General features: G+C 46.1%; 1 protein-coding gene across 5 annotated transcripts in view; it reads left to right on the forward strand.

Moving 5' to 3' along the window:
* PIP5K1B (phosphatidylinositol-4-phosphate 5-kinase type 1 beta) overlaps positions 1-18,052 on the forward strand; it is a 311,268-nt gene that overhangs the window by 204,844 nt on the left and 88,372 nt on the right. For all 5 annotated transcript variants that reach the window (XM_047101751.1, XM_047101745.1, XM_047101723.1 and 2 more), the window contains exons 7-8: positions 16,068-16,279; positions 17,864-17,947. In XM_047101751.1, coding sequence (XP_046957707.1) covers positions 16,068-16,279; positions 17,864-17,947 — 296 coding nt within the window. The remainder of the gene's footprint in view (positions 1-16,067; positions 16,280-17,863; positions 17,948-18,052) is intronic.

Raw genomic sequence — 18,052 nt, forward strand, 5'->3', positions numbered from 1 at the left:
TGGTAGGCGTGTGTTTAAGTCTCTCGTTTAAGAATTGCTTGAGTATATGCTCCGGCAAAACAAAAGATAAACCCAATAAGGAGGCCGTTCGGAGATGCAGGGAACAGTGGCGAAAAAGGAAGCTGAAAAACTTAGGGTTAAGTCGAGTGGTTGATCAGTAGGGTTTCCTAAGAAGGAGAGCCTGAGGCACAGGACTTGGCCACGTGTGTTTCTAGTAATAAAGCCTTTTCTCTGAGACTTCGAATGCTCCCAGGACTTCATCTAGATCTATGGGTATTTGTCAATTATTTTGTAATTGCTTCAGTATGTGTTTAATGTTTGCCCGCTACAATCTGCCCTTTAGGAGAACAGGAGCTGTATGACTTCGTTTTGTTACCCTTAAACCACTTAACAAAACAGCACTTGGCCCCATGTTGGTCTTTGGGGAAAGCCTTAGAGATAACAGTTTCTTGAGGGTGGTGCCTGATGTCCCAATTTAAGACAACACCACACCTGTTCATCAGCCCCGGAAAGGGGTTGATGTCCGCTCAGGCTTTTGCTGGTGGCCCCAGGTCCGCCACGATGCAGGTGGATGATGGCAGGGAGCTTCTGTTGGCGGCGGGAGAAGGGGGAAAACGGTCAGTACGAGAGAGTTCTGGGGAAGCTACAGAAGTCATTGCGTTGTATTGCTTTTCTTCTCTAGCTGTTCTTGACTTTCTGCCAACTTGGGGGTACCTCACCTTGAGCCAGACAAATAATTCTCAATACTTGCAAAACCAGCTGCTCGAGTTTTTGGTGGAGGCGGGGTCCCATCTTAGATGCAACGTTGCAGATACTGAAGTAGCCGAGCCTTTAGAACACATCATCCATCACACGTAATCCGAAAACACATGCACAGGATGCGGTACTTGACATCCTGTCTCCTGGATTTCAAGCCATTTTCAAGGCTCATTGCGTCTGCAGGTTGGACCAGTTGACATTGATTGTGGACTTGCTTCGTATTAATTATAGGTGGGTTCTCGTCGCGCCTCCCCATGGCCCTGTGGCATAAGTGAGTGCCATGATTCCCTTTCTGATATGGAGACACGGAGATGCGGGACAGGTGACACCTCCCGGGTCCCCAGAGCTCACGTTCTGGGTCCCAGCTCACACACAGGCATCTCTGACTCCAGACCCAGACCCTCTCACCAGTGTGCAAGGGGAACATCTGCTAAAACGAAAACCGTAAGTCCCACCACGGGTTTGAAGAGGGTGGGCTTCCAGTGCACGGCGACCGTTTTCCCGCTCCAACGCAGAGCTGGTGGGAAAGGTGCTGTAGAGAAAAGACGCTACGAACGCGGAGAACTCGGTTTGGACAGGGCAGTGGGTTAACGTGCGACCTTCTTCACCGAAGGAGGGAGCGAGGAGAACAGTGACCGCGGAACAGAAAATAAAATCAGGAACCCAAACATTTAATTTTAAAAGTTTAATGGAAAGTGTAATCAAGCCCGTTAACACCTCCCGACTGTTACCAACATGCCTGTGCGTCAAATCCGATTGACTGAAGAGCAGGACTTCTTTCTGAGAAACGTGACAGTTACAGCGAAGTAGGTGGTTTGACAAAGATTGTTTTTCGCCTCGTGTGGAGAGGGAGACGAGGCTTTCGATGTGCTGTTGGGTCCTGCGTGAGCAGCTTTCAAGAATGCTCCTCGACTGCCAGCAGAAATGGCAGGATTTTCAAGCCAGTGTTTGTTTTTACCCTCCCTTCAAACCAAATGGAGCCTTGTGAAAATTTCTACAGAAGAAAAATAGGAGGCTGAAAGCATCTTCCTCGCCCCTACGTAAACTCCTTTTCCTTTGCCTGAAAGATCACCTAACTTGAGAGAATTTAAGTATCCCCGACATACGGCGGTGGTGGTTCTGTGCCTAACCAGCTTTCGTTTTAAGTAACTTGTCACGCAGAAATAGAAATATATAACAGTTCAACTTAACAGAAGCAGAAGTCCTTGGGCTTATGAAATGGAATGCTGCCATGTCTAATATATTAGGGTTTTCTGCTCGGGTGTGCAAAGAACCTGCCTGTCTTTGATTTTCTAGTTGACCGTAAATGTAGAGGTAAGGTCAAGGTAGGTTCCCGAATGGAAGGACTCACAAAATATCCGAGGGGAGGAAGGAGAGTGAAGGAAATGTCCCCACTGGGAATCCTGGGAAGCCTGAGGAGAGCCACAGCCGGAAGGGGAAGTGACCTCAGGGGGACATGACCGTGGCAGCTCTGCCTTTGAAGATGGGTCTGGAAAGCCTTTGAGGTTGGCCAGTGTGGATCCGGTTGTGGATTCCAGCGTGAGTCAGTCACATGGATGACCGTGTGAAGTAGAGCAGGACTGTCAACGCTCAAACCAAAGGAGACAAAGGACAGCAAACCCTAGTGGCTTCTAAAATGGTGCTGAGAAGCTCCATAGCTTAGGAGAAACTTCTGGAATTTGGTGATGGACGGAGTTGCAGAGACTGAAGCAGCGTTTGAGAGTTTCCAAGGTCTGGGAAAATGTTACAAAGTTTAGAAAATGGCTCAGAACTATCTCGTGGCATGTTACCCAGCTTGCTGTGCACCCATCACACGTGATCTTGTCTTCCTCCCGGAAACCTTCACCTCCAGCGAGTAGAAACACTTCCAAAGGGGGAAATCGGTTTGATTTCGGCAGGACTTTATTCGTTTGACATCCGTGCTGAGTCCCCGCACTGCTGCAGGAACCCGGGGCCCGCGTGACGGCCTTGTGAAAGGCAAGGTACTTCCTGGGCCACGTCCTAGTTCCAGCGCTTTCCAAGAAGACAAGCACATGCTGGCTTCTGAGAGGCTTTGGCTCACGTAAATAGCTGCTCATCCCCGTCAACGGCAGTCAACACTTTCCATCTGGCCCCCTCCCCTGCAAGTGAATGTTCCTTTGATGTCACCAGTGTTCTTCCTTCAAAGACATTTTTTAATGTAGTGCTTTGATCAGGCGAGTAGAACTCTTCTCTCCTCACTTTCATCCCTTGAAATTCTGCCCTCCTGCCTGGCGAGGAATTTCTGCCTCCCCCACAAGCGTGAGTTGGCCAAGAACAATCTGTTATTTATGAGTTTATGGGTTAAATTTCAACTTTTTATTTCAGACGGACATACCTGTGCCCTTTCCTACATGTCTGCTTCAAAAAATCCGTTTCCAAAGGGGGTGCGTTTGCCCCTGGACACGTCGGTTGCCCATAGCTCTTCAGGATGCAGGGAAGTTAAACCCTGATGGTTACCTTAAATACCGGTGCCCAAACCTGAATGCGAGCCTGCTTGGAGTCCGTGTCTCGCTGACCTCCTCCCTTCGTTTCTCCACACGAAGACCTCGTGTGTAAACTTTGCCCGTTTGTCCACGTTCGGCCGGCTGCAGCCGTTTCCAAAACCAAACGTGCTGGATGCCAGCACTGTGCTCCCCAAGTTCTCGTTCTCACGCACCTGCTAATCTGGCTTCAGACAATGACGTGCATCCTCAGGAGGTAGAGATTAGACATCCGCTGATGGTCCTCTCTCCGAAACAGCTCCCCACCTTCTTTCTAGATTATTTGCAATTTCAGGGAAAAAAAAAAAAAAGGCAACAGCCTCATCTTCACAGAACAACAAAAGCAGTGATCCCAGGTTGCAGATTTCCTTCTCTACGCTCAGATGTGCAGGGGAAAGTCGAGTTGTTTGTTTTTTTTTAATTTTCCGCTACACTTGCTCACTAGAACGCACCTCCACAAACGTAAGCTTACACATTTAATGATGTTTCCGTCTCTTCTCGTTTGGTCACCTCCACAGTTTAAATAGTCTCCTTGTTCAGAGTTGAGCTCTCTCTCTCTCTCCGGGCAGGTGTAAGCCATCCCTCTTTCATTCCTCCATTTTTTTAGGGAAACACCATTGGAGTTTCTATCGCTTGGTAATACATGGAGACAAGAACATTGCCTCAAGCTCTTTAACTTTCTGTATTTCGTTTTTCTCTCTCAAATCATCACACTCGTGCTCCGTGGAATGTGGCATTGAGTCGCCCTCTTAGACGTTCTTCAGCTGTGACCGTGTACACGCTACTATTTTAAAAACTAAATTGTAATACCTCAAGACCCCAGAGACTTTCTGTCACTGGCAGGGTTTTCTGTCCCTTCTCCAAACTCGCCCTCTAAGCATGCATTGGGTGTTCTTTTAGGCTGTGAGTTGCTCACCGCCAATGGTGACTCTCCCAAACCCAAGACTCCTCCTGCCCCGTGGAACCTTTCGTGATCTCGGAGCGGGGATTGGCTTGATTTCCCTGGTTTCAGACCACACCGGCATCTCATTTGACAAATCCTTTGCCACCTCCCTACTGAATTAATCCCATGGCATTCAGCAAATAGTTTTGAATTCTTGCTCTGCATAAGGCTCTGTGTGAAGTCTGTGGGTACAAAAAGCAAAAAATGAATAGACTATGGTCCTTACCTTTAAGGAGCATAGAGTCTACAGTTTAAAAGCAAACCATCAAGTGCTTATTTATGGCAGACATGTACTCCCATTTTTCTTCCCTCTCCTTGTCCATTAGAGTGAGCGGAGAGAGGGAAGGCGGGGGGGACTTTTTCCCCTTTACCCGGAGAAGAGGAAGACTGTAGTAGCTCATGATGAGGATCCGGGAATCTCCCCTCATTCATTGAAGTAGGTGTGGAAACGTGCGGCAAGTGTGGTTTGTGAGTCTCCTTGAGCAGCTGGCCCAATGCCCAGAAGACAGATAATCAGAAGGGCTTGGCAGTTTTAATACATTAGGGGTTTTTTCCATTTTTATTTTTTTTGTATTTTCTTTTTAAATATGAACTTTATTGTCACATTGGTTTCCATACCACACCCAGTGCTCATCCCAACAGGTGCCCTCCTCGATGCCCATCACCCTCCTTCCCCTCCCTCCCACCCCCCCTCAACCCTCAGTTTGTTCTCAGTTTTTAAGAGTCTCTTATGCGTTGGCTCTCTCCCTCTCTAACCTCTTTTTTTTCCTTCCCCTCCCCCATGGGTTCCTGTTAAGTGTCTCAGGAGCCACATAAGAGTGAACACATACGGTATCTGTCTTTCTCTGGATGACTTATTTCACTGAGCATCACACTCTCCAGTTCCATCCACGTGGCTACAAAAGGCCGTATTTCATTCTTTCTCATTGCCACGTCGTATTCCATTGTGTATATAAACCACAATTTCTAAATGTGTTTACAAAATAATTTGTTAAGGCATCTTTAGTTGTGGAAACAAAGTATCTATGAAGAAAAAACCCAAATTCACCCAAAATCGAAGTTGGTATATAGATATGACTGTATATGTGGTCACATATAGTCTTTTAAAATGGTACGTGGCTATCTCTGATGCCTATAAAATACACTTTGAGTATTGCAAGCGTTTCACGTGAGCACAGAAAGCAGTGGTACGTGTTAATCAAGCACAGCCCAGAGGCCTAAATCACTGCATTAGACACAGTGCAAAACACATCATTGCCGTAAGCAGGCTGAGGATTGAATATTTATTTCAGTCTGGTTTCCCCGCCAAAATTGAAGAGCTTGTCACAGCCTATTTTTTCTTTTTATTGTATTAGCAAAGCGCACTCCGAGCCTTATTGAGGAAATTAAATTAAATTTAAAAGGCAGTATTCAGCTTTAACTGACTTGCACATACAGGTAATTCAGAAGCCGTACTCCAAGGGACCTACTTTGCATGGAACGACAGACCCTTGGGTTCATTGTTCCCTAAACCAGGGCATCCAGGAATGTCTCCTTTCGTAAAAGCTACAGGAGACTACCTTCAGTTGTCTTATGTTGTTGAAATTCACACGAGTGTTTCTGCCAGTCACGTATTCTTTATTCGAGTGCGAGACTGTAGGCCAGGGGGGGAACGTTACTCGGGTCCTTTGATACACCTTCCCGTCAGCTCCACATTTTGTTGACTTGGTTATTCTTTAGACCTTCTGTCAGTGAGTGAGCAGGTGAGGTGAGGAGCAAACATAACAAGTTTCCCGCTGTTAGGATCCCAGATAATTAATTTTCATCTTTGTGCCCTCTCTACCTGCCACCAGCCGAGATAGTAGTAAGCGAAGTCCACATGGAATATAAATGCATTTCACCTAGGGCTGCCCCAGGTGGCTCAGTTGCTGAAGCGCCCAAAACTTCGGCTCAGGTCATGATTTCACGGTTCGTGGGTTCAAGCCCCACATCAGGATTCTCTCTCTCCCTCTTTCTCTGCCCCTCCCCGACTTGTGCGTGCTCTCTTTCTCTGTATGTCTCAAAAACAAATAAAAAATAAAATTCATTTCACCTAAGCACCTCAGTAAATTAAACTTTCCTTTTGAAAAATTCAAATATACACAAAAGGGGACAGAACGCATGAAGTACCACTATGTTCCCTGTACCCAGCTTCAGGAATTTTCAACTCCTGGCCAACCTTGTTTCATCTCACTGCCTCCTGCCCCCACCCCTCCCAGAATTTGAAGCATGTTCTGGGTATCCCATTATTTGACTCAAACATTAAGAATCCCTAAAAACTAAAGACTCCTTTCTAAAAAAACAAAAAACAAAAAACAAAAAAACAACTATAATTTCATTATCGTATCTTTACAAAATTAGTTAATTCTTACTTGTCAGTGTTCAAATTTCTTTTCTTTTTTTTTTTTAAATTTTTTTTTTCAACGTTTATTTATTTTTGGGACAGAGAGAGACAGAGCATGAACGGGGGAGGGGCAGAGAGAGAGGGAGACCCAGAATCGGAAACAGGCTCCAGGCTCCGAGCCATCAGCCCAGAGCCTGACGCGGGGCTCGAACTCACGGACCGCGAGATCGTGACCTGGCTGAAGTCAGACGCTTAACCGACTGCGCCACCCAGGCGCCCCTTCTTTTCTTTTTTTTTAAAGTTGGCTCTGCGCCCAGGGTGGAGCCCAACACCGGACTTGAACTCATGACCCTGAGACCAAGACCTGAGCTGAGATCAAGAGCCAGACGCTTAACCAGCTGAGTCACCCAGGACCCCCTGAAACCTCTAATGGTTTCAGAAACAGTTGGGTTAGTTTGGATTAGGATTTAAACATGGTCTACTTGTGGGGCGCCTGGGCGGTTCAGTCAGTTAAGCATCCGACTTCGGCTCAGGTCATGATCTCGCAGTTCTTGAGTTCGAGCCCCACATTGAGCTCTGTGCTGACAGCCTGGAGCCTGGTTCGGATTCTGTATCTCCCTCTCTCTTTGCCTCTCCCTCGCTCGCATTCTGACACTTTCTCTCAAAAATAAATGAAACATTAAATAAATAAATAAGGTCTACTTGTTAAGTAGCAGCCCCCCTGCCCCAACCCCCTCACTTGTGTTTATAAATACCTCTGGTGTCCGTAGGTTTGAAAACACTGTGGTCTTTATTCTTCTGACAACACAGAGCATGTAATCACAGTAAATACTTTTAGTACTGAGGATTTTTCACAAGCATTATCATCTTGAAATGCAATATCAAATTCTTATGTCGGAGTTATAAGATGTAGTACTATAGATTCTTAGTGAATATTTTGGTTTTCTGTTGCTGGCTCATGTGGATAGCACTATAAAAAGTACACATTTCTGCTATGATCAGGGTGCACATCAGGGACCACAAAGCAAAAGAAGCCCTTGGTGGGCGGAACAGTCTGGTACGTATGATAGGAAAAATACAGATACGATCAAGCGTGATTCCATAGAGGGCCACTGACAGTGTGCTTCATTTTTCAGAGGGGAGATGTGTTCTCGATGTTTTATGGAGATCGTGAGTATAATTTTCAGGAAGAAAAGAGTTGAGATAGGCTTTGAAGAACCAGGAAGATTTGAAAAGATAGTAAGGACTTTCCAGAAGACACAGCATTAGCAGTGCTATCAGGGGTTACATCTTTAGGGCACATTTATGGGTAGTTAAGGGATTTCAGCTTGACCAGCCCGGAAGATATGTCCGTAAAGATCTTAAGTATGGGATAGGCAGTTGTTGGCTGGGGCCACCGTCACAAGGACCTTCAGTCACAAGGACCTGAGTGATGGTGAGAGACTGAAGGTTTTTGACCTGGTCAAGTGAGGGGGGTGGTTGGGAATCCATGGGAAGGTGGAGGGAAGAGAAGTTGAAATCAAAGCATTAGCACAAAGGAATGTTCCAATTAGAAGCTGCAGGACTAGGCAGCTTAATGAAAAGAGAAGGAGTCAGGGAGTCTGAAACCCACATCAGAATGATTTCGAATAAAAAAAAGTAGGGGAAAGAACTGCTTTGGGGGAAAAATAAGCCTTTACGGTTACAGCAAGGCAGTTGCATAGAAGTTTCCGGATGTCCAGAAGCCCAATGCAAATACGCAGGGCTGAGCTCAGGAGTGAGTTTGGCCTAAAGAAAAGATCTTAGGCATTGTCTGTAGAGAGGTGATAGCTGGACGTGACCCCCTAAAAGATGTTCACGTTTTTTCCACTTCTCCCTCGAACTCCCCTGCTGCCATCTACGTTCAGGTATCCTCTCTTAAAAAAAAAAAAAGTTTTTTTTAATTTGATTGGAGCTGATGTTACATTCGTTTCAGGTGTGGCACGTAGTGATTGGACAAGTGTAAACATTAGGCCGTGCTCACAAGTACAGCTGCCATCTGTCACCGTCCAAGCTATCACCCCACCGTCAACTCTGTTCCCCGTGCTGTGCCTTTTGTGACTTGTTCATCCCACAGCTGGAAGCCTGTGTCTGCCCCACCCCCCTTCCCCCATTTTGCCCTTCCCCGTACCCCTTCTCTCTGGCAATCATGAGTTCCCTTTTGTTTCTTCTTTTTTTTTTTTTTTTTTAGTTTCACATATGAAATAAATCATGTGGTATCTTTCTGTCACTTGTTTCACTTTGCGGAATACCCGTCTGGTCCATCTCTGTTATCACAAATGGCATTATGTCATCCTTTCTATGGCTGCATAATATTTCATCGTGCATATACGCACATGCATCTTTCTTATCCTAAATTCATCTTTCAGTGGACAGTTAGGTTGCTTCTGTACCTTGACTATTGTAAATAACGCTGCACTAAACATAGGGGTGCAGATACCTTTTTGAATGAGTGTTTTCATGGTCTTTTGGTGAATACCCAGTAGGGGCACTATTGGATCATGTGGCATTTCTGTTTTTTTAATGTTTTTACTTATTTTTGAGAGCAAGAGAGAAAGATCAGGGGAGGGGCGGAGGGAGAGGGAGACAGAGCATCTGAAGTGGGCTCTGTGCTGAGAGCAGAGAGCCCCATGCGGGGCTCAAAAGTCGTGAACCGTGAGATCCTGACCTGAGCCAAAGACAGATGTCTAACCGACTGGGCCACCCAGGTGCCCCTCTATTTTTAATTTTTTGAGGAACTTCCATACTTTTTTCCATTGTGACTACACCAGTTTGCCTTTCCACAAGCAATGCGCGCAGGTTCCCTCTTCTCGGCATCCTCACCAATACGTGTTATTTCTTGTCTTTATTTTTTAAGTTTATTTATTTTGAGAGATCGGAGGAGACCCAGAGAGAGAGGGAGAGAAAAAAAATCCCAAGCAAGCTCAGCACCGTCAGCACAGAGCAGGACATGGGGCTTGAACCCACAAACCATGAGATCGTGACCCGAGCCAAAACCAACAGTCAGATGCTTAACCTATAGAGCCACTCAGGCACCCCTCTTGTCTTTTTTATTATAGCCATTCTGATAGGCGTAAGGCAGTATTTCATTATGGTTTTGATTTGTATTTCCCTGATGATTACTGATGTTGAGCATCTTTTTATGTGTCTCTTGGCCATCTGTATGGCGTCTTTGGAGAAATGGTCTATTCGGGTCCTCTGGCCATTTTTTAGTTGGAGTTTTGGTTTTTCGTCTTGAGTTGTGTAAGTTCATGTATTTCGAATATTAACTCCTTATTGGATATGTCATTTGCAGATACCTTCTCGAATTCAGTAGGTTGCCTTCTTGTTTTGTTGATGGTTTCCTTTGCTTTGCAAAAGTTTTTTATTTTGATATAGTTCCAGTAGTTGAATCTTGCTTTTTTGTTTCCTTGCCTTAGGAGAGACACGTAGAAAAATGTTGCTATGGCTGATGTCAGAGAAATTACTTACTACCTGTGCTCTCTTTAGGATTTTTGTGGTTTCCAGTCTCACATTTAGGTCTTTAATCCGTTTTGAGTTTATTTTTGCATATGGTATGAGAAAGCAGTCCAGTCTCATTTTTTTGCACGGAGCTGTCCAGTTTGCCCAGCGCCTTTTATTGAAGAGACTGTCTTTCTCCCCAGTTGTAAGTTCTTGCTTCCTTTGTCATAGATTAATTGACTGCATAGGCGTGGGTTTACTTCTGGGCTGTCTGTCTTGTTCTATTGATCTGTTTTTGTGCCAGTACCATTCTGTTTTGATGGCTACACTTTTGTAGTAATATCTTAAAATCTGGGAGTGTGCTACCTCCAGCTTTGTTCTTCTTTTTTCAGGATTGCTTCAGCTAGTCAGGTCACAAACTAATTGCTGTGGAGCCTAAGTATCGTCTCTTATCCAAGCTATTGAAACCCTCTAGTCAAAAACAGGCACCCTTTATGTGGGGTATCTCTACGGTTTCCTGACTGTTTTCTTCCAGGCCTTATTCCAACCTGTAATTGGGGTTTGTGTGATTTTGAGGATGGTATTGTTGTCTATTTTACTTAGCTCTGAAGTCCTGGCAACTTCATCGTGCCTGGGACAACACTAGACACTCACTTCTAGTCGAGTCGAGAGCCCATGAACGTCGCCGCTGAGAAGCAGAGAAGAAGAATGTTGAGAGAATTTCAGTGAACATCTTTGGATCATTGTCCTGCGGATGATGCAGAGGAAGTCGGGACTTGGGATCATGATCCAAAGGAAAGACAGACGGGAAGGCAAAGAACAAGAGCGGACGGCGCGTGGAGATGCCGGGGGGCGTGGTCAGCCCGGATGATTGCACGGGCGGGGGATGAACGGCGACGGTAACAGCTAACAGTTATCGGGCACCCTTTGTATGCCAGTTGCTGTCCTAAGACTCGACGTGGATTAACTCAGTCTTCGCAGTAACTCCGTGAGGCTGGAGTTCCCATGATCTCTCTCTTGCAGATGAGGAAACGGGGCCCAGCACAGTCCATACTTTGCCCCGGGGGCGAACGAGTAGGGAAGCCATGGGTCGACCAAGCCCACCTGCCCCCAGAGCACAGAGTCTTAACCACCGTGCAGCTGCTGTCGCTCCTCGTAGCAAGGGGACAGAACACAGTGCGTGGCGGGGGGGGGGGGGGAGGGGGGCACAGCAGGTGGAATAGAAAGAGGAGGACCAGGCAGTCTTTGTCACATGTGGCCACGAGGAGAGGACAGAAGTGCCTGCCATTCTGCATTAGGACGTTTCCCACACCATGTCACCAGGCCTCCAGAAACCGCATGTGAATTAAGAGCAGTCCCCACCTGTCACCAGCCGTGAGAACACGGAGAAGGTGCTTTCTTCAGGAACAGATAGTTTTGCTCCCGTCCTCAGGATGCTGCTTTGACCTTGACTTTTTTTTACTATCTTCCAGTATTATTATTGCCTTGAAACAGTCCTTGGGAAAGAAGGCGGAAGCCAATCTGACTTTGGCAATAAAAGCGTTAACGATACTCCGTCTTGATTTCGCTTTTACACGCGTCTGTGAAATCAGTCCTGCTTTCTTCTTTTTACAAGTGGGGAAGTAAAGTCTCGCCAAAGCTAGACAGAAAAGCACCTGTGTTTGCATTGCAGCCTGAGTTTTGCACAGCAACCGCACGGGCGCAGGATCCCCCAGCGACAGCCAGGTCAGGCAAACATTCTGGAAAAAAAAAAAAAATGCGCCTGAGTGACAGACTTGACTGATGGGTGTCTGTCCTGTTGCAGAATGTTGCACACTCTCAAAGCCCACACATGCTAAGATTTTGGCAGATATATTTGATTCCTTTAATTAAGGAAGCAGGAGGATATGCATAACAACGACTTGGTTCCTAATTGATGTGGGTCTGCAATGCACGTGACTAAAATCTGTTCCCAGGATTTTTCATTACGGAAGTTTTTGAATTTGACTTAAAATACATGCCTGCGTATTTATCTTTTCCTTCCTTAACATTTTTTTTTTTATATAAGTGGTGACTTTAACCCGTGATCTAACTATCATGGCCAACTTCCCACACATGGGAATAGAACTTATCTTTTTTAAGCCTTTCACTCTGAAAGCGGGAGCCTGGCCTCCTCAAGACAGTTCAGGGTCCTTCAGGGACTCCCAACGATCCAGTTTAGGAGTACAGGGAAAAATGATTCACTTTTAAAAATTTACGTGTAGGGGCGCCTGGGTGGCTCAGTCCAACTTCGGCTCAGGTCATGATCTCACGGTTCGTGGGTTCGAGCCCCGAGTCAGGCTCTGTGCTGACAGCTCGGAGCCTGGAGCCTGCTTCGGATTCTGTGTCTCCCTCTCTCTCTGCCCCTCCCCTACTCATGCTGTGTCTCTGTCTCTCAGTAATGAATCAACGTTAAAAAAATTTTTTTTAATTAAAACTTACATGTAGCTTTTTCTTAGTTAATTCTCCCTTGAGGCTTGTTTTTGTTGGTTTTTTTTTAAGTAAACCAGATAGATACTTGGCCACTTACAGCATCAGGGGTTCAAATTGGACCCCAGCTTGACCTTGTGTCACTTAGAAAGTGCACGTGTCCTCTTTGGCCTGTCCTGAGGCAAGAGAAGTGACTGGAAGTACCAACCAAACTGTATAGGTTGTACGTGGCATTGAAAATATAAGAAAAAATGTTTCATAAGGAAAGGTTTTGAACAGGCACAGCTAACTTGTGGATGCTCTGCAGGGACAAAGAAAGAAAGATGATGGTGTCAAGATTACCTTTCCATTTTCCCGCCTCTCAGTTTACCTCTCTGGATACCCGCCAGGAACATTCACACCGTCGTCTCGCAGTCTGATGAGCACTTGCTTTTGAAGCCAGTTTGCCGCCCTGATGGGACCTTTACCAGTGGGTGGTTCAGGGGCTGTGCCGGGCATGAGGCTGTGATTGTTTGCCCGCTGAAATCAGGACTCTTCCCCCCGACGGATCGTGCGGCCATCGCCTTATACCCATTGACCAGAATTGCCGTTCTTTTCCTCATCGACCTTCAACCCAGAACTTTTGACAAGGCCCAGAAGGGCGCTGGTGAGCAGGCTGAATGCACAGTTGTATTTTCGGTGGCTTTCTGTGCATTTTTATTTTCAGAAGTGTAAGGTTAAGGGCGTTTACTTCCGAGATGACGTCTGTCATCTCTCACACTAGTGTGAGCAATGAGTCACTATGACTTAAAATCAGGATGACGATCGCAAGCAGTTAATTCGGCATTTTCTTTGTACCCGGAATGTTCCTAGGCTCTTTCTCTGCATGTCCGTGTTGAATTTTTACAAAGCACCCCATACAGTATATAACATTATTGTCACCACTTTATAGAGGAGGAAGCAGGCAGAGGGGGGTGATGTAAGCTGCCTAGGCCACACTCTTTACCTTTTACGTCCTGCCCCCGGACGCGTGCGCGCTGACAGATGTCAGTGGGAAGACTGGTGGCGATTGCCGTGCAAGGTCTGTGATGCCACGTGGGTGGGCACTGTCCCCAGCCATCCTTGTGGTGTGGCTGAGAATTGCAAAGCCCGAGGACCTTGTGCCCTTGTTGCTGTCTGAAGAAAGCATCCAGCATCTGTCAGGGTTTCTCTTCAAGAGGCTGGGTCCTTGGCAACCGTGATGCAGAACTGTCTTGTTTGCTTACGTGGCTCCGTGCCACCGTGCGGGGGCGTAAGGCACCGATAAACCTCCGTGGGGAACCGACCAGTGAGTCTGAGGCTCACACGTTGGGTCAGTGGTGAGGAACTTTTCCTGCCACCCTTCCCGCCTCCTCCAATCTTGGCCTCCATTTCTTCTTAGGGTAGGGAGGCTCGGTCCACACTGCTGTCAGGCCACTCTCTGATCTCGTGGGTTATAAAGTTCCATGGCCGAAACCTCTAAAATAGTAAGATTTTCCTCTCAGCTCTTGCCTGCCTCCTTTCTTTTTTATTTATTTATTTTTAATTTTTGTTTTAAGTGTTTATTTTTGAGACAGAGGGAGACAGGGCGCAAGTGGGAAAGGGACAGAGAGAGAGGACACAGAATCCACAGCAGGCTCTAGGCTCTGAGCTGTCAGCACCGAGCCTGATGCGGGGCTCGAACCCACGAACCGTGAGATGATGACCTGAGCCAAAGTCAGACGCTTAACCGACCGAGCCACCCAGGCGCCCCTTGCCTGCCTCCTTTCTTAATGTAGTAAACCGTAAGATGAACAAATGATACTCTGAATAATCGATGCTCACGTACAGCCCCTTTCATTCTTCCTCACTGATGGCAAAGATGTACGAGACCCAGGGATAACCGTATTTCTGGAAGGCCTCCTGTGCCGTAGTTCACAAATCCCGTGACAGATGGTATTCATGAAGTGGCAGCCACAGGTGTTTGAATCCTCGGGCTCGACCCCTGTTCCCCGTATCATAAATGTCTGATCAAAAAGCAGCTGGGCCGAGGGGGAATGAGAAGCCTTAGAAATGCTGCGTATTCTGTCTCTGGTTAAACAATGACTATAGACTCTGATCCTCAGAGGCGGTTCCTAACTAGGGTACAGTGACAGATTATCATGTTGTTCTGCCATGCAGGCTTGGCTTAATTTCTGGGCTTTTTTGATTTCCCAAACAGCTTTGTGTGAGAAACGCCAGGCATTTAAAACCCTGCTGTACAGGAGATTCATGTACAAACCACAAGGAGAAGAACTTTATCATGGAGGAAAATGCCCCATTTTCATGCGCTCCTGAATACTTTTCCTCCACTAAGGAAGCATCCTGACTGTCAGAGCCCCACCTACGCTGGGAAGCCGTGTTGACTGCTTCTCCCCTTGACCTTACCTCCCGCCATTTTCCTGTCAGAGCACCTCTACCTCCTTTGTCTGGCGACCTCTGCTACTTTTACTTTTATTTATTTTTAATTTTTTTTAAATGTTTATTTCTTTATTTTGAGAGTGAAAGGGAGAGGGAGAATCCCAAGCAGGCTCCATGCTGTCAGCACAGAGCCTGATGCGGGGCTCAATCCCACAAACATGAGATCAAGACCTGGGCCAGATCAAGAGTCTGACGCTTAACCAACTAAGCCACCCAGGTGCCTTTGAGATCCTAATTTTTAAAAACACTTGTACAGGGGGCGCACCTGGGTGGCTCAGTCAGTTGAGCGTCCAACTTCGGCTCGGGTCATGACCTCGCGGTCCGTGGGTTCGAGCCCCGCGTCAGGCTCTGTGCTGACAGCTCGGAGCCTGGAGCCTGCTTCGGATTTTATGTGGGTGTCTCTCTCTCTCTCTCTCTCTCTCTCTCTCTCTGCTCCTCCCCCACTCGTGCTCGCTCACTCTCCCTTCTCTCTCAAAAATCAATAAACACGTTTTAAAAAGTTTAAAAATAGTTGTACAGGGAACTGAATGGCAGCTTTGAAAGACACGCTTTCCAAAGGAGACCACTGAACTCCAGCAAGGTCAAGATTGGGAGAACAGAATCCAAACAAAAACACATTCCGGCTGAGTCTTCACGCTGAGGAGGTTGCAGGCTTCTAGAGACCAGTAGCTGTTGGTGTCTGTGCTCCTCGTGCTGAAGAGTGTGGCTGCTGGAGTTGCCTACCCGGGTTCCTATCCCGACAGCACCACTCATGAAGTGTGTGATATTGAGCAAATCACTTCCTCTCTCTGTGTCTCGATTTGTTCATCTGTAAGGTAGAGACAATAATAGTACCTAACTCAAAGAGGTGTGAGGGTTGAATCCAAGGTGACCTACTTAGAACCTGGCCCGTGGGAAGTTTTCAATAAATGTTATGGGTGAAACATTTATGAAGGGTTAGGAAAAGATATACTTCTTTTAAATTTGCATTAAAAATATCGTCTTGGAGCCATTGTGATAATCCTTACTAAACAGGACCTAATAACAACCTCAAATGTTTTTATTTTGATTCTTCCTCTGTCAGTTGTGTGTCTGCTTATCTAGAGCTCTCTGATCCTCCCCAGATGAGACTTAGGAGCCATTTCAGTTGACTGGCCTGCTCGTGCTTTTTCTTACTCAGGTGCTGGAAAGCTTCAAAATCATGGACTATAGCCTTTTGCTGGGAATCCACATCTTGGACCATTCCCTCAAAGAGAAAGAAGAGGAGAACTCACAAAACGTGCCTGATGCTAAACGGTCGGGGATGCAGAAGGTCCTCTATTCGACAGCAATGGAATCCATCCAGGGTCCAGGGAAACCAGGAGACGGGATCATCACAGAGAACCCGGACACGTAAGTGTGGTCACCTACCTGCCCACCCTCCTGGCGGGGCAGCCCACATCGGTGAGGTAATTAAATGCAATCATGTTCCTTTCCTGGTGGCTCTTGGAGAATGGCTTCCTATCTGGTGCTAAAATGGATCAAGCAGCCTTCGTTTCTCTTCCTCTGCGGATGACTAGAGGAGTAGCAGCTCTTCGGGTCATTATCATTCTCTGATGCACGCGGTTTCAGTGTTTCAGATGGCCCCATTTTTGAACAGCGGCTGAAAATGTTTCTACCCCTATTTACTGCATATTCAAAACAGGCACCGCGACAGGAGACTATGAATTTGAATAAACATGTGTTGAAGCAAACATGTGACAGGAATTACGTTCACAATTCAGAGCTTCTTATCCACATAAAAAGATTCTACTGTTGTAGGTCCTGTACCCCGGCAGATGTAGTCTCTTGGCCTCAGCCAGATGTGATGGTAACTGCAGGATTAGTTGGCACAGAGAAAGTGCTTCTTGACTAACAGAAACAGCTACAACCAAAGAAAGCGATTGAAATGGTTGCCTATGTCATGCGTGTTTACCAGCTGTGCAGGAGACTGAATGAAGGGCATCATTTTCCTAGGCCATAAGGGGCTGCCTTCTGGGAGTCTCCAACAATGACTAAATCACAGGCATCTTTCACCTTTAGAAAGGAACTCCATACGTATTAAAGCTTGAAAAATTCCTCTCTTATGAATCTGTCTCAATGTCCAATAATCAATTAAACCAATTATTCGCTATCAGTATAGTGAACTACACAGCCATTAAAAAACGCATTCGCATTGAATGTGAGGAAATGTACATCGTTTAGCAAATGAAAAATGCAAGTTGTAAAATATGCTAACTTAAACGCTTTTGCGGGCTAATAAAGACATATACACATACGTTTCCCCCTGGAAAGGTGTACCAAATGCTGATAGAGGTCCTTGGCATCCTTGGAATGGGTTCTTCTGTATATTTAAAATCTCACAGTAGATATATAAAAGTGTTGCATTTTTAAAACGTAGTGTTTTGGGGCACCTCGGTGGCTCAGTTGGTTAAGCGTCTGACTTTGGCTCGGGTCATGATCTCACAGTTCGTGAGTGTGAGCCCTGCATTGGGCTCTGTGCTGACAGCTCAGAGCCTGGAGCCTGCTTCGGGTTCTGTGCCTCCCTCCCTCCCTGCCCCTCCCTTGCGCGTGCTCTCTCTCTCTCTCTCTCTCTCTCTCCCTCTCAAAAACAAATAAACATTTTAAAAAATGAAATAAAAAGCAGTATTTCAGTATATTTTGAAAATTCGTGCTTGCAGTTTTAAAATAGGAAGAATTTTTTGTTTGGATTCTTCTCATCCAGCTGTCCAGAGGTGACAGCTCTGGTTTCACTCTCCTGTGTGGGAAGTACATCATTCTGGATTCCCAGGAAGACTCTACCCAGGGGCGGGGGGGGGAAGAAAAGAAAGAAAGGAAAGAGAAAAGGAAAGCAAGTCCAGAATTCTTAAAGTTGTCCATTTTTATTTAGTCTATTTTAGAAATTATGTCCACTTCCTAATATATTGTAAAATCTTCTCTCTTTTGCCCTATCAACAGAATGGGAGGCATTCCAGCTAAAAGCCATAAGGGAGAAAAACTACTTTTGTTTATGGGCATTATTGACATTCTGCAATCATATAGGTAAGTAATTTGGGGAAGAAGCCTTTATTTATTTCAAAGTAAATCAACAAAAGGCTTTGAAAATCCACCAGATGGGAGTGATTTTATATTCTCATTTTTGTTTCT

Source organism: Lynx rufus, unplaced genomic scaffold, assembly GCF_022079265.1.
Source record: "Lynx rufus isolate CCGP_SWC_20201006 ecotype Redwood Valley unplaced genomic scaffold, mLynRuf1.p SCAF_10, whole genome shotgun sequence".
NCBI lineage: Eukaryota > Metazoa > Chordata > Mammalia > Carnivora > Felidae > Lynx > Lynx rufus.